At 42.0% G+C, this 11,487-nt stretch overlaps 2 protein-coding genes across 3 annotated transcripts in view; one reads left to right on the plus strand and one right to left on the minus strand.

Annotated features, from left to right (window-relative positions):
- Positions 1-11,403, minus strand: part of LOC126394977 (type-2 ice-structuring protein-like) — a 21,868-nt gene extending 10,465 nt beyond the window's left edge. The window contains exons 1-6 of one of the 2 annotated variants that reach the window (XM_050052142.1): positions 11,267-11,403; positions 11,057-11,138; positions 10,449-10,723; positions 8,348-8,482; positions 8,169-8,268; positions 7,559-7,829 (exon numbers count right to left, since the gene is read on the minus strand). In XM_050052142.1, coding sequence (XP_049908099.1) covers positions 7,762-7,829; positions 8,169-8,268; positions 8,348-8,482; positions 10,449-10,723; positions 11,057-11,138; positions 11,267-11,350 — 744 coding nt within the window. In that variant the 5' untranslated portion in view covers positions 11,351-11,403 and the 3' untranslated portion in view covers positions 7,559-7,761. Of the gene's footprint in view, positions 1-7,558; positions 7,830-8,168; positions 8,269-8,347; positions 8,483-10,448; positions 10,724-11,056; positions 11,139-11,266 lie in introns of those variants that run through there. The other variant, XM_050052144.1, reaches the window with a different exon arrangement.
- Positions 937-2,138, plus strand: LOC126394986 (type-2 ice-structuring protein-like). The gene is made up of 3 exons (XM_050052153.1): positions 937-1,067; positions 1,347-1,446; positions 1,781-2,138. Exons 1-3 carry the CDS (start codon positions 1,005-1,007, stop codon positions 1,846-1,848), a joined length of 231 nt encoding a protein of 76 aa, XP_049908110.1. The 5' UTR covers positions 937-1,004; the 3' UTR covers positions 1,849-2,138.
- Positions 11,404-11,487: the final 84 nt, after the last annotated feature.

The following is an 11,487-nucleotide window of genomic DNA, read 5'->3' on the forward strand; positions in this document are numbered from 1 at the left end:
TAATGCAAAAACATATTGCTAGCAAACGTCACCGCGTCTGTAATTAATGTTAGTTGTTATTAAACATTTGCTATCAAACGTTGTTATCAAAAACGATGTTTTGATGCCAAAAAGCGACTCAGAATATATACACTGAGAATCAACTTATTCAAAGTATTACACAAACACAAAAACATTAGCTTGAATAGTAAGCTATCTAACCTTCCACTTAAAAGAGAAATGTCTCTAGTTTTGAACTAACGTTAGCTAGCTAATTTGCTATTATAGGCTAACGTAGTTGGAACAAAATATCAACAATAATTAGGGACTTTCCTAATTTGAGGAAACTTTTCAAAATCTCNNGAACTAACGTTAGCTAGCTAATTTGCTATTATAGGCTAACGTAGTTGGAACAAAATATCAACAATAATTAGGGACTTTCCTAATTTGAGGAAACTTTTCAAAATCTCCGTGACACCAAACGTTACATTAGCAAGACATGCAAACATACCTTTATCTTGTCGTTTTTTTCTCCTCTTCCTCTTTCTTCCTTTTTCTTTCTTCTGCCCCTGAAAGGTATGTCCTGTGTTGCGACATTATTAGGCCTTCCACCTGCTCCAAGCTCCTTGGATGCGCAGTGCGCATTGCACGGCTGGATGCACACCTTACTAGCGGAGCTCTGACATTTAGAGCAGAGAAGCCGTAGGAAACTACACTCTGTTAACATAATATTGTCTTTTTGTACAACAACGTACATTTGATAATATATGAATCATCATCACTCACACATGGAAAAAAATAATTAATTTTTTCTTTTTTCAAGTTAATTGCTCTTGGGGGCCCCCTAGTGGTCACGGGGTCCTAAGCAGGTGCTTAGTTCGCTTATGCCTTGGCCCAGCTCTGATTAGAGTGCAGCTTCACATCTGGTCTGTGTCTGTCTGTCTGTCCTGCAGAGAAACTGCAAGAACTTGAAGTCACACCTTGCATCAGTGCACAATCACCATGAGTATCAGTTCATTCAGAAGATGATACGGACAATCACTCAGAGTAATGGTGAAACCTGGATTGGAGGCTCTGACTGCCAGCAGGTAAGTTATCACTACAACAGGTCTGATTACTGATAGGATGCAGCTTTTTTCCATCCTGTCGTGGGACCAACTAGACGAAACACTGGTGAAAGGAGGTTCCCACCCGATGACCCCAAAGACATGCTAGTTATCACTGCTCATTGGTTTGTATAAGTTAAGCCTTGCCATATTAGCTTATCATAGGGCTTAGGTTTTTCACTGAGTGTTGATCCTTTTTGAGAGCACAAACTTCTTGTGTTTATTTGAATGAAGTAAATTTTTTCTGTTCTCTTCTTTCAGAAAGACACTTGGCTCTGGAGCGATGGCAGTATTTTCTTCTGGACATTCTGGTGTGCAGGGCAACGGAATACTTCAGGCTGTCTTCAGATGAATCATGGAGGTATATATCAACATTTTAATTACCCTGATGTCTGAACAGAGTCAGAGTTAAAAACAAAAAAAGAGCATCTTAAATAAATAATAATAAATAACAATGTTGCCTATTAAAATCTGAAGTGATGAATAATGACAGGGTGATGAACAACACAAACTGTTAAGCAACATGTGGAATTTATCAAATCACTTGACATTTTGTGCTGTTTTCATGACTGTGTCCAGTATACACATAGCTTCCTGCTCTGTGCTCCTAAAAAATTCAGCCTTCAGTGTTGCTGATGTTCCTTTTGTAGGGGAACTGAAGCTGTGACTGACTCGTGTGTTTCTTGTGTTCACAGGTGAAGATTGTTGGCATGAAGATCAGTGTTCCTCCACACTGCCATCTGTCTGTGCCTACAGCCTGTAGTAGCTCCTGTGCTGACACACAGAGACATGTTGGACCAACCACACACACAAACATCTGCTGTAGGAGTAACAGTGTGTTTGTCTCTGTGCCATCAGTCTCATGCTTAATCACATCTTTGATTCTCTGTTTGGCTGTAACGCTGCTGAAGGGACGAAGCGACAAGAGACATAAACAGGAGCTGGACTTCCTCTTTGTTCTTCAATAAGAGGAGACTGAATGTGTTATGAAACGAACGCTTTAGCACAAACCAATTTATGATGCACAATTAAAAAGCTGGAGCATTTAAACAGGCTGGTCTCAGATTCTTTTCTTCAATCTAATCTCTTTAACTTTCATCTAAAACAGCAGATTTTATACTTTCATAATGGTGTTGCACAATTTTCAGGTCATGTGGTAATAATACAGTCTGTACTGTCACAAAAAAATGATACATCCTTACAACAATCTGCCTGTTTTCAAAGGTCCCAAAAAGCGTGTTGGAAGTGTCTTTAAGCTTGAACATCTAACCTTCCTGATGAAGGCCCTGAGATGAGGTTGAAACCTTAAATACAGTCATCTGAAGCTAATGACAATATGACTATATTTAGATATAATCGGTTGGTGTCTTTTCGTCTCTGCAGTTTGAATTTCCCTCTTAATGCTTTTGTAATATAAGTTATTACATTACATTGGTGGTTGATGGTTATCACATTATGATAACACCAGCTACTATAACTATGCTGCCTTGTAATGTTAGCTTGCTAGCTAGCTAGCTAGCAGAAGTCCCCTGTCGTACATATCATGTCATCATCTGTCGTTCATCAAACAAAGCATGATGAATACAGCAAACGCGATCGGTAGGATGAACTCAACTGGAGACTCCATTGGAGATGCCGGTTGGAAATGTAGATGGCTCATGGCTTCCTGTTTGAAATAGTTATGTATGCATGAACATAACCGACGCGGTGACGTAGTGAGTGGTGTCCCAATTCCTTGGGAAAGATTTCAACCCCTACCCCTCGTTGCTTCATTTCGAGGGCCAAGGGGTAGTGGGCAAGGCCTAGGGGTAGGGCCAAGGGCCAAGCGGTAGTGGGCAAGGCCTAGGGGTAGGGCCAAGGGCCAAGGGGTAGTAGGCAAGGGCTAGGGGTAGGGCCAAGGGCCAAGGGGTAGTAGGCAAGGGCTAGGGGTAGGGCCAAGGGCTAAGGGGTAGTGGGCAAGGGGGGCCCCAGCCATCTGAAGTGGTAAGCAACCAACCTGGGTGGATCTTTGGCCTAAGAGGGGAGTCAGGTGCAACACAGCTGACTACATCCAGCCCTGTGTCATTGAGTGTGAGTGAGCACAGACCCGAAAAGGAGCTTGACATGTCCAAGAGGTAGCACCATATGAGTGGGCAGGGTTTAGACCATGCTACCGCCGTACATATGTCCTCCACACTCACCCCAAGGCCACTGACACTGCCATGTCACCTGTGGAGTGCACATGGACCACAGTAGGAGGGTCCCTGCCTGCCTGTAGGCTTGGGAGATGCACTCACAAAGCCATCTTGAAAGGCATTTCCTGTTTAGGACCTTACCAGCCACACCATCACCAAAGCAAACAGCTGTTCAGTTCTTAACATTGTAGAGGAACAGTCTCTCTGGACTTCCCTTGAACCAGTATTATCAATTTATAAGACCCACGAGACCACCGGGGGTCATATGCTTAGGATTCACCCCTGTATTACCCCCGACTGGACAAAAACTTCTTTCAGCCATCCTTAGGCCAAAAGGAGGTAAAAAAGTCACTTGGGATCAAGTTTCAGATGCCATCTTAAAGTATCCAGCCTTGGGGCAAAACGCGGTGATGAACGACCCTCTAGTTGTCGTGAGACAATGCTTTTTCTCTCATCCATATCCTGTCCATTCGCATTGCCCCGGGGAAATCACGCCCTCCACTCTCTTACCAAATGTTTCTTGGTGTTTCTTCTTTGTCTGTTGAAAGTGAAATTATACATTTTATCCATGTTGTGGCGTTGTGGATGTGCAAAGACACTTGCCACAGTGGTTCTTGTGCTAAACCCAAAGACTTTTTGGCAGTGTAAGGAAACTGATGTTGGGGCACCCACAGGACGTCACAGGCTCAACCGCTCCCCCCACCACAGTGCGCCAGCTGGTTTTATTCTGCTGGAAAGTCTGGGAGTTGCAAAGTGACAGTTCGGGGCCCCAGGAGAAACGTCTGCATGATTCGCTGCTAAAAAGGGAGGCAACAAATTCCCCTCACAGGTGACCCACTGGGCAGTGGTAAGAGCTGATGTCGAATAGGAGATTTAATTATCTTAATCTTAATTAAGGATTACTTAGATACATATTTTGCGCATCCCTGCGTTCCGATTTATCTTAACATACTCTCTCACTATTGCCAAATCAAATAACTCACAAGTGTTATTTCTTGTTTAATCCATTTATACATACTGTATTATACATACACACTGTTATTTCATATTATCCTCATTCATTTATTCAGTTGTTACCCATTTAGCTTAAATAAATTTTCATTTATCGCCAAGTCGTTGTCTGTGTTTATTTCTTTTGAGCAGGAATTAAGATCACTGTATGGAGAATTCATAACCCAGATATTGAGATTGATTCATTATTGATAAGCAATACTGACAAATTAATAATTGGTTTACGGAGCTATTAATTTGATTAGTCGCTTCCCTCATTAGGTTTTAACTTTATTACGAGTGCAAACATTCTCAAAAAGGTATTTCCCCTACAACATACTATGTATTGGGACATACTAAGTATTTTTCTGGCACACTACATAGTATGGTAGTTTGGGTATTGGGATGCACAGTCTGTCTCTCACCAGCAAATGGTGCTACAGTCACAACTGACTGGCTGTTCAGCTGCACTGAACAGTGCAGCAATTAAAGTAAAGTAAAAAGCAAAGGTGACGGACTTTGCCTTCACCTTCTGTCCACATTGCAGGATTCTGGTTTTGCTTGATTTCGTATTGTGTATTTTGTGGGTTTTCTTTGTGCCAAGTGAATTGAGAAGCTACATGCACAGGCATGCTAAAGTTTAGCCTTGTCAGTAAAGTAAGGTAAATGGCGCCACCATTTTAGGGTGCCGTTTTAGTTAATTTACCATTAACTTGTCTTTAGGTGCTAGTCCTTCTCAAGCACTTCATTTTGTTACGAAATATGTAAGTATGTATGTTTTAGTTGTGAGTACGTTGAAATTATACTTAAGTACAGCCTTTGACTGAACATGTTTAGTTACATTCACATTCCAAAACTGCTAAAATAAATAAATGTAATTTATTTTCTCTAACTTTAGTCACTAAAATTTTTCAGACAGCTGTTGCTAAGTATTCTATCTATTCTACTTAACACTGAATATTTTATTCAAATCTAAACTAATGTCCAACATCATGATTCATTATATTCTGGAAAGTAAAAATCACTTTTTGAAATTCAGGGGTATCAATCTGTCCATTTAAGAAGCACAAGTGATTGTGAATCAGTGACAAGAGGTGCAATGGAGAGGCAAAAGCAAGACATGTGGTGTCCACAGACAGTTGCTCTCTCCTTATCCTTCCTGACTGATTCTTCTCTAGTTTTGTCTTCTGCTAGTGTCCTTGTCACTACTGGTAGCATGAGATGGTACCTGCAGCCCAATCAGGTTGCACAGATAGCCTAGCTCCTCCAGGATGGCACATCCATATGTGAGGTCACAAGAAGGTTTGCTGTGTCTCCCAGCACAGTCTCAAGAGCATGAAGGAGATACCAGGAGACCGGCTGTTACACCAGGAGAGCTGGACGGGGCATCAACCCAGCAGCAGGACCGGTATCTGTTCCTTTGTGTGAGGAGGACCAGGAGGAGCACTACCAGAGCCCTACAACATGACCTCCAGCAGGCTACTGGTGTGCATGTTTCTGACCACACTGTTAGAAAATGACTCCATGAGGGTGGCATGAGGGCCCCACATCCTCTAGTGGGACCTGTAATCACAGCCCAGCACCGTGCAGCTCGACTGGCATCCACCAGAGAACACCAGAATTGGCAGGTCTGCCACTGGCACACTGTGATGAGAGCAGGTTCACACTGAGCACATGTGACAGGCATGAAAGAGTCTAGAGAGGCCGAGGTGATCGTTATGCTGCCTGTGACATCATCCAGCGTGACCGGTTTGACAGTGGGTCAGTGATGGTCTGGGGAGGAAGATCCTTGGAGGATCACACAGACCTCCATGTCAGAGCCAACAGTACCCTGACTGCTGTTAGGTACCAGGATGAAATCCTCAGAGTGACTGTCAGACCTTACGCTGGTGCAGAGGGCCCTGAGTTCCTCCTGGTGCAGAGGGCCCTGGGTTCCTCCTGGTGCAGAGGGCCCTGGGTTCCTCCTGGTGCAGAGGGCCCTGGGTTCCTCCTGGTGCAGGACCCGGCCTCATGTGTCCAGAGTGTGTAGGCAGTTCCTGGATGATGAAGGCATTCATACCATTGACTGGCCCTCTCATTCCCCTGACCTAAATCCAACTCAGCATCTATGCTATGTAACGCCGCAAAAGTACCACCATAGACTGTCCAGAAACTCACTTATGCCCTGATCCAGGTCTAGGAGGAGATCCCCCAAGACACCACCCTCCAACTCATCAGGAGCATGCCCAGTCGCTGTCAGGAGGTCAAACAGGCAGGCGGGGGCCGTACACACTACTGAGTCACATTATGACTTGCCGTGATAAAATTCATGCAAGTTGGATCAGCCTGTGATTTCAATTGTGTGTGTGTGTGTGTGTGTGTGTGTGTGGTTTTAAATCCAGCCCTCAGTGGATTGATGATTTTGGTTTCCACTGACCGTTATGTCATTTTGTTCTCAACAAATGTACATCAGAAAAGATTTTTAACTTGAATAATGTGTCCATCAAGAAAAGTGTTGCCTTTGTTTTTTTGAGCAGTGTTCATAGATGCATCATTATGTTCTTCACTTTACTTAACACATACAATAATACTTATGATACTGCATGGACTGTCTTAGCGTACTATGAGTCCTTACTGCAGTTGATTGTTGATGTGTGTGTACAGGTGAGTTTAGGTGGTCATAATTCATTATAAGCTCATGGAAGCCACCCTCTTGGTTATAACTGCTCAAGAGCATTCATAAAACACTTGATGCTTGTAGTTCAAGTCACATCTATGATGTTTTATGACTGCTGATATAATGCATCAGTAAGCATTATGTGTGCTCATGAGTGTGGTCATAGAGCATTATAAATGCATTATAGATGTGGCCTTCATAGAAAGTGTTATTAAATATATTCAGTGAGTCTGTTGCATAGGTTACTGTCTATTTCAATGATTGTTGTTTTGGTTTGTTTGATTTTGTTGTTTTACATGTTCAAAATAATTATCAATCAATCAATCAATCAATCAAATACCTATTACTGTTTGTCAGAAGGTTTCGTCCCTATCTCAGGACTTTGATCAGGGATATTAGATGCATTATGGGGCCCTTTGAAATTATTAAGATGTGTCTTTTTTGTGACATTGATATTGCACAAAATCTGCTGTTTTAGATGAAAGTTAAAGAGATTAGATTGAAGAAAAGAATCTGAGACCAGCCTGTTTAATACTCCAGCTTTTTAATTGTGCATCATAAATTGGTTTGTGCTAAAGCGTTCGTTTCATAACACATTCAGTCTCCTCTTATTGAAGAACAAAGAGGAAGTCCAGCTCATTCAGTCTCCTCTTATTGAAGAACAAAGAGGAAGTCCAGCTCCTGTTTACGTCTCTTGTCGCTTCGTCCCTTCAGCAGCTTTACAGCCAAACAGAGAATCAAAGATGTGATTAAGCATGAGACTGATGGCACAGAGACAAACACACTGTTACTCCTACAGCAGATGTTTGTGTGTGTGGTTGGTCCAACATGTCTCTGTGTGTCAGCACAGGAGCTACTACAGGCTGTAGGCACAGACAGATGGCAGTGTGGAGGAACACTGATCTTCATGCCAACAATCTTCACCTGTGAACACAAGAAACACACGAGTCAGTCACAGCTTCAGTTCCCCTACAAAAGGAACATCAGCAACACTGAAGGCCGAATTTTTTAGGAGCACAGAGCAGGAAGCTATGTGTATACTGGACACAGTCATGAAAACAACACTTAATGTAAAAACAGTTTTGCAAAATGTCAAGTGATTTGATAAATTCCACATGTTGCTTAACAGTATGTGTTGTTTATCACCCTTCAGATGCTACCAGGCAACACTGTTATTTATTATTATTTATTTAAGACGCTCTTTTTTTGTTTTTAACTCTGACTCTGTTCAGACATCAGGGTAATTAAAATGTTGATATATACCTCCATGATTCATCTGAAGACAGCCTGAAGTACTCCGATGCCCTGCACACCAGAATGTCCAGAAGAAAATACTGCCATCACTCCAGAGCCAAGTGTCTTTCTGAAAGAAGAGAACAGAAAAGATTTACTAAAAAAGCTGCATCCTATCAGTAATCAGACCTGTTGTAGTGATAACTTACCTGCTGGCAGTCAGAGCCTCCAATCCAGGTTTCACCATTACTCTGAGTGATTGTCCGTATCATCGTCTGAATGAACTGATACTCATGGTGATTGTGCACTGATGCAAGGTGTGACTTCAAGTTCTTGCAGTTTCTCTGCAGGACAGACAGACAGACACAGACCAGATGTGAAGCTGCACTCTAATCAGAGCTGGACCAAGGCATAAGCGAAATAAGCACCTGCTTAGGACCCCGTGACCACTAGGGGGCCCCCAAGAGCAATTAACTTGAAAAAAGAAAAAAATAATTATTTTTTTCCATGTGTGAGTGATGATGATTCATATATTATCAAATGTAGGTTGTTGTACAAAAAGACAATATTATGTTAACAGAGAGATTATAGAACAGATTATGTGCATCCAAGGAGCTCGGAGCAGGTGGAAGGCCTAATAATGTCGCAACACAGGACATACCTTTCAGGGGCAGAAAAAGAAAAAGGAAGAAAGAGGAAGAGGAGAAAAAAACGACAAGATAAAGGTATGTTTGCATGTCTTGCTAATGTAACGTTTGGTGTCACAGAGATTTTGAAAAGTTTCCTCAAATTAGGAAAGTCCCTAATTATTGTTGATATTTTGTTCCAACTACGTTAGCCTATAATAGCAAATTAGCTAGCTAACGTTAGTTCAAAACTAGAGACATTTCTCTTTTAAGTGGAAGGTTAGATAGCTTACTATTCAAGCTAATGTTTTTGTGTTTGTGTAATACTTTGAATAAGTTGATTCTCAGTGTATATATTCTGAGTCGCTTTTTGGCATCAAAACATCGTTTTTGATAACAACGTTTGATAGCAAATGTTTAATAACAACTAACATTAATTACAGACGCGGTGACGTTTGCTAGCAATATGTTTTTGCATTAGTGAATTAACTTATGATAATGTCGCAACAAAGGACATGCCTTTCAGGGGCAGAAAAAAGAAAAAGGAAGAAAGAGGAAGAGGAGAAAAAAACGACAAGATAAAGGTATGTTTGCATTCTCTGTGTGGCCAGTAGGGAGAGTTGCTGATTTTTCAGCAAGTTTGCAAATCTGTTGTCTGCTTCCATGGCCTTAATCACTGTGGATTACAATCTAACTACAACAAAAAGTTCTCACATCTAGTTTTACAAGTAATGACAATAGAGGGCCCCAAAATCAAATTTTGCTTAGGGCCCCATAGAGGCTTGGGCCAGCCCTGACTCTAATACTGTACATTTGCTTGTCTCCTTCACCAACAGAGGGGCGGAGGTTTGGCTCAGATATTGAGCTGGTTGAAGTTAATTTTTGTAGAAGAGGTAATGGAAGACTACTCCAGTGTTCAAACATGGAAGTTTTGCAGTGTTTAACTTCACTGTTGTTCTGTTGTCTCTGCTACGTTGGCAGATTTAATTTGAAGGATTTGTCTTTGGTCACATTTACTTGATCATTAGCAATGCTAGCTGCGGATTCCTGTAGCGCCACCAGCAGGTCAATGAATCCTCTGACTTTTCTTCAGAGGCAGCATGTCCGTGACTTTGACTGAAATCTCCAAACTATCAGATGGACTGTTAATAAATGTGACTCAGACATTCGTGTTCCCCTCAAAATGAATTGTAATAACTTTGGTGATCCTCACACTTTTCATCTAGTGCCATCATCAGGTCAACATTTTAATTTGTTGTATACTTTGGTTTGTGACCAAATATCTGTGAAAGTGATGAGATTCCTGTTCTTAATGTTTCAACTCATAACTCCATAACTGCAAAGCACAAAAGCAAAAGTTTTGTTTACTGAATTATTTGGTTCTAGTCAAATGTTTAGGCCCCGTCCCTTTCCACTTAAACACATTTTCTCGTTTAAATGTTTTTCCAACTTCTTACATTTTCACCATATTTGGTCCAAATCTGATTTGCAACCTTTTGAATGCAGCATGTCATTGAAAGCAAATGGAAATGAAAGGTGTACATATTTCAGTGTAATAAATAACCAGAGGAACCTGGAGACACCAAGTCAGAGTAAAATGCTGAATAATCAGCTGTGCAGGTCAACATCAGCAAATTAAAACTGGTGCAGAAATGTTTCACTGAATCCAAAACATCCTGATTACCTCAGCTGCAGCCCAGGTCAATACTCTCGGAACGTACTGGAAACAGCGACCTTCAAACTCGTGCCAACCATCGTGACAAGTAGGAGCTACAGGAGCGTCAGTTGCAGGAGCCGGAGCATCAGTTGCAGGAGCTGGAGCATCAGTTGCAGGAGCTACAGGAGCGTCAGTTGCAGGAGCCGGAGCATCAGTTGCAGGAGCTACAGGAGCGTCAGTTGCAGGAGCCGGAGCATCAGCTGCAGGAGCTACAGGAGCGTCAGTTGCAGGAGCTGCAGCATCTGGGTTGACAAACAGTATTGTGAGTGATGTCATAACATTGTGTCATTTAACAGCAAATACAAGTGTAGCTGCAGAGTGTGAGGGCAGGAGGTCATCAAAACGAGCCCCCTCCTCTTTGATCTGTTGACTTTGGCTCTGGTCACATCAGTCTGTTTATAGAAGCTTTGCTCTTTGTTTCATTGAGGCAGGTGACAACAGCTGATTTCAGTTTTCACAGTTATTAATCACATGTTTGTTAGCATGTTCTCAGATACATACAGTGTGTCTACACATGGATCTATACCTGTACTGTAGTTCAAACTACACAGAGGAAGTTTAACACTGATACTCACCATCAGCTGTAGCCACAGCTATCATGATGCAAAAGAGTAGAGACACAGTCTGCATGTTGGTGGTGGAGATGATGGTTGAGCTCTAAAAGGAAAGAGACAGATGACTAATAATCCTGAAGGGAGCTGAAGTGAACAGAGCAGTGGAAGTGAGTCCAGCAGAGGAAGGAGAGAAGATGTAGAGAGAGCAAAGAGAGGAGAGTGGTAGCAAACCTGCTGAAGAATGATCTTCTCTTCTTCTTCCTCAGTGTCAGCCTGTGGTCTTCCTGTGCGGAGGTGCTGAACAGGAGAAATCATCAGCTTTTATATACACTGACTTATCTTGATGAATGTCATCACATCTGCTTATGCCTTTTTCTTTTTAAGGCTTATCAGTTTGGATGCTGGTCAACAAATCAAAGTGCAGCACATCCCACACTGTTGTTTAGTTTCAA

This window comes from Epinephelus moara, chromosome 8 (assembly GCF_006386435.1).
Source record: "Epinephelus moara isolate mb chromosome 8, YSFRI_EMoa_1.0, whole genome shotgun sequence".
NCBI classification, from domain to species: Eukaryota; Metazoa; Chordata; class Actinopteri; order Perciformes; family Serranidae; genus Epinephelus; species Epinephelus moara.

Coding starts and splice junctions, on each gene's coding strand:
- LOC126394986 (XM_050052153.1), top strand. CDS start 1,005: ATGATACGGACAATCACTCAGAGTAATGGTGAAACCTGGATTGGAGGC. Junction 1,068..1,346: donor GAGGCTCTGACTGCCAGCAG/GTAAGTTATCAC, acceptor CTCTTCTTTCAG/AAAGACACTTGGCTCTGGAG. Junction 1,447..1,780: donor TCTTCAGATGAATCATGGAG/GTATATATCAAC, acceptor TTGTGTTCACAG/GTGAAGATTGTTGGCATGAA.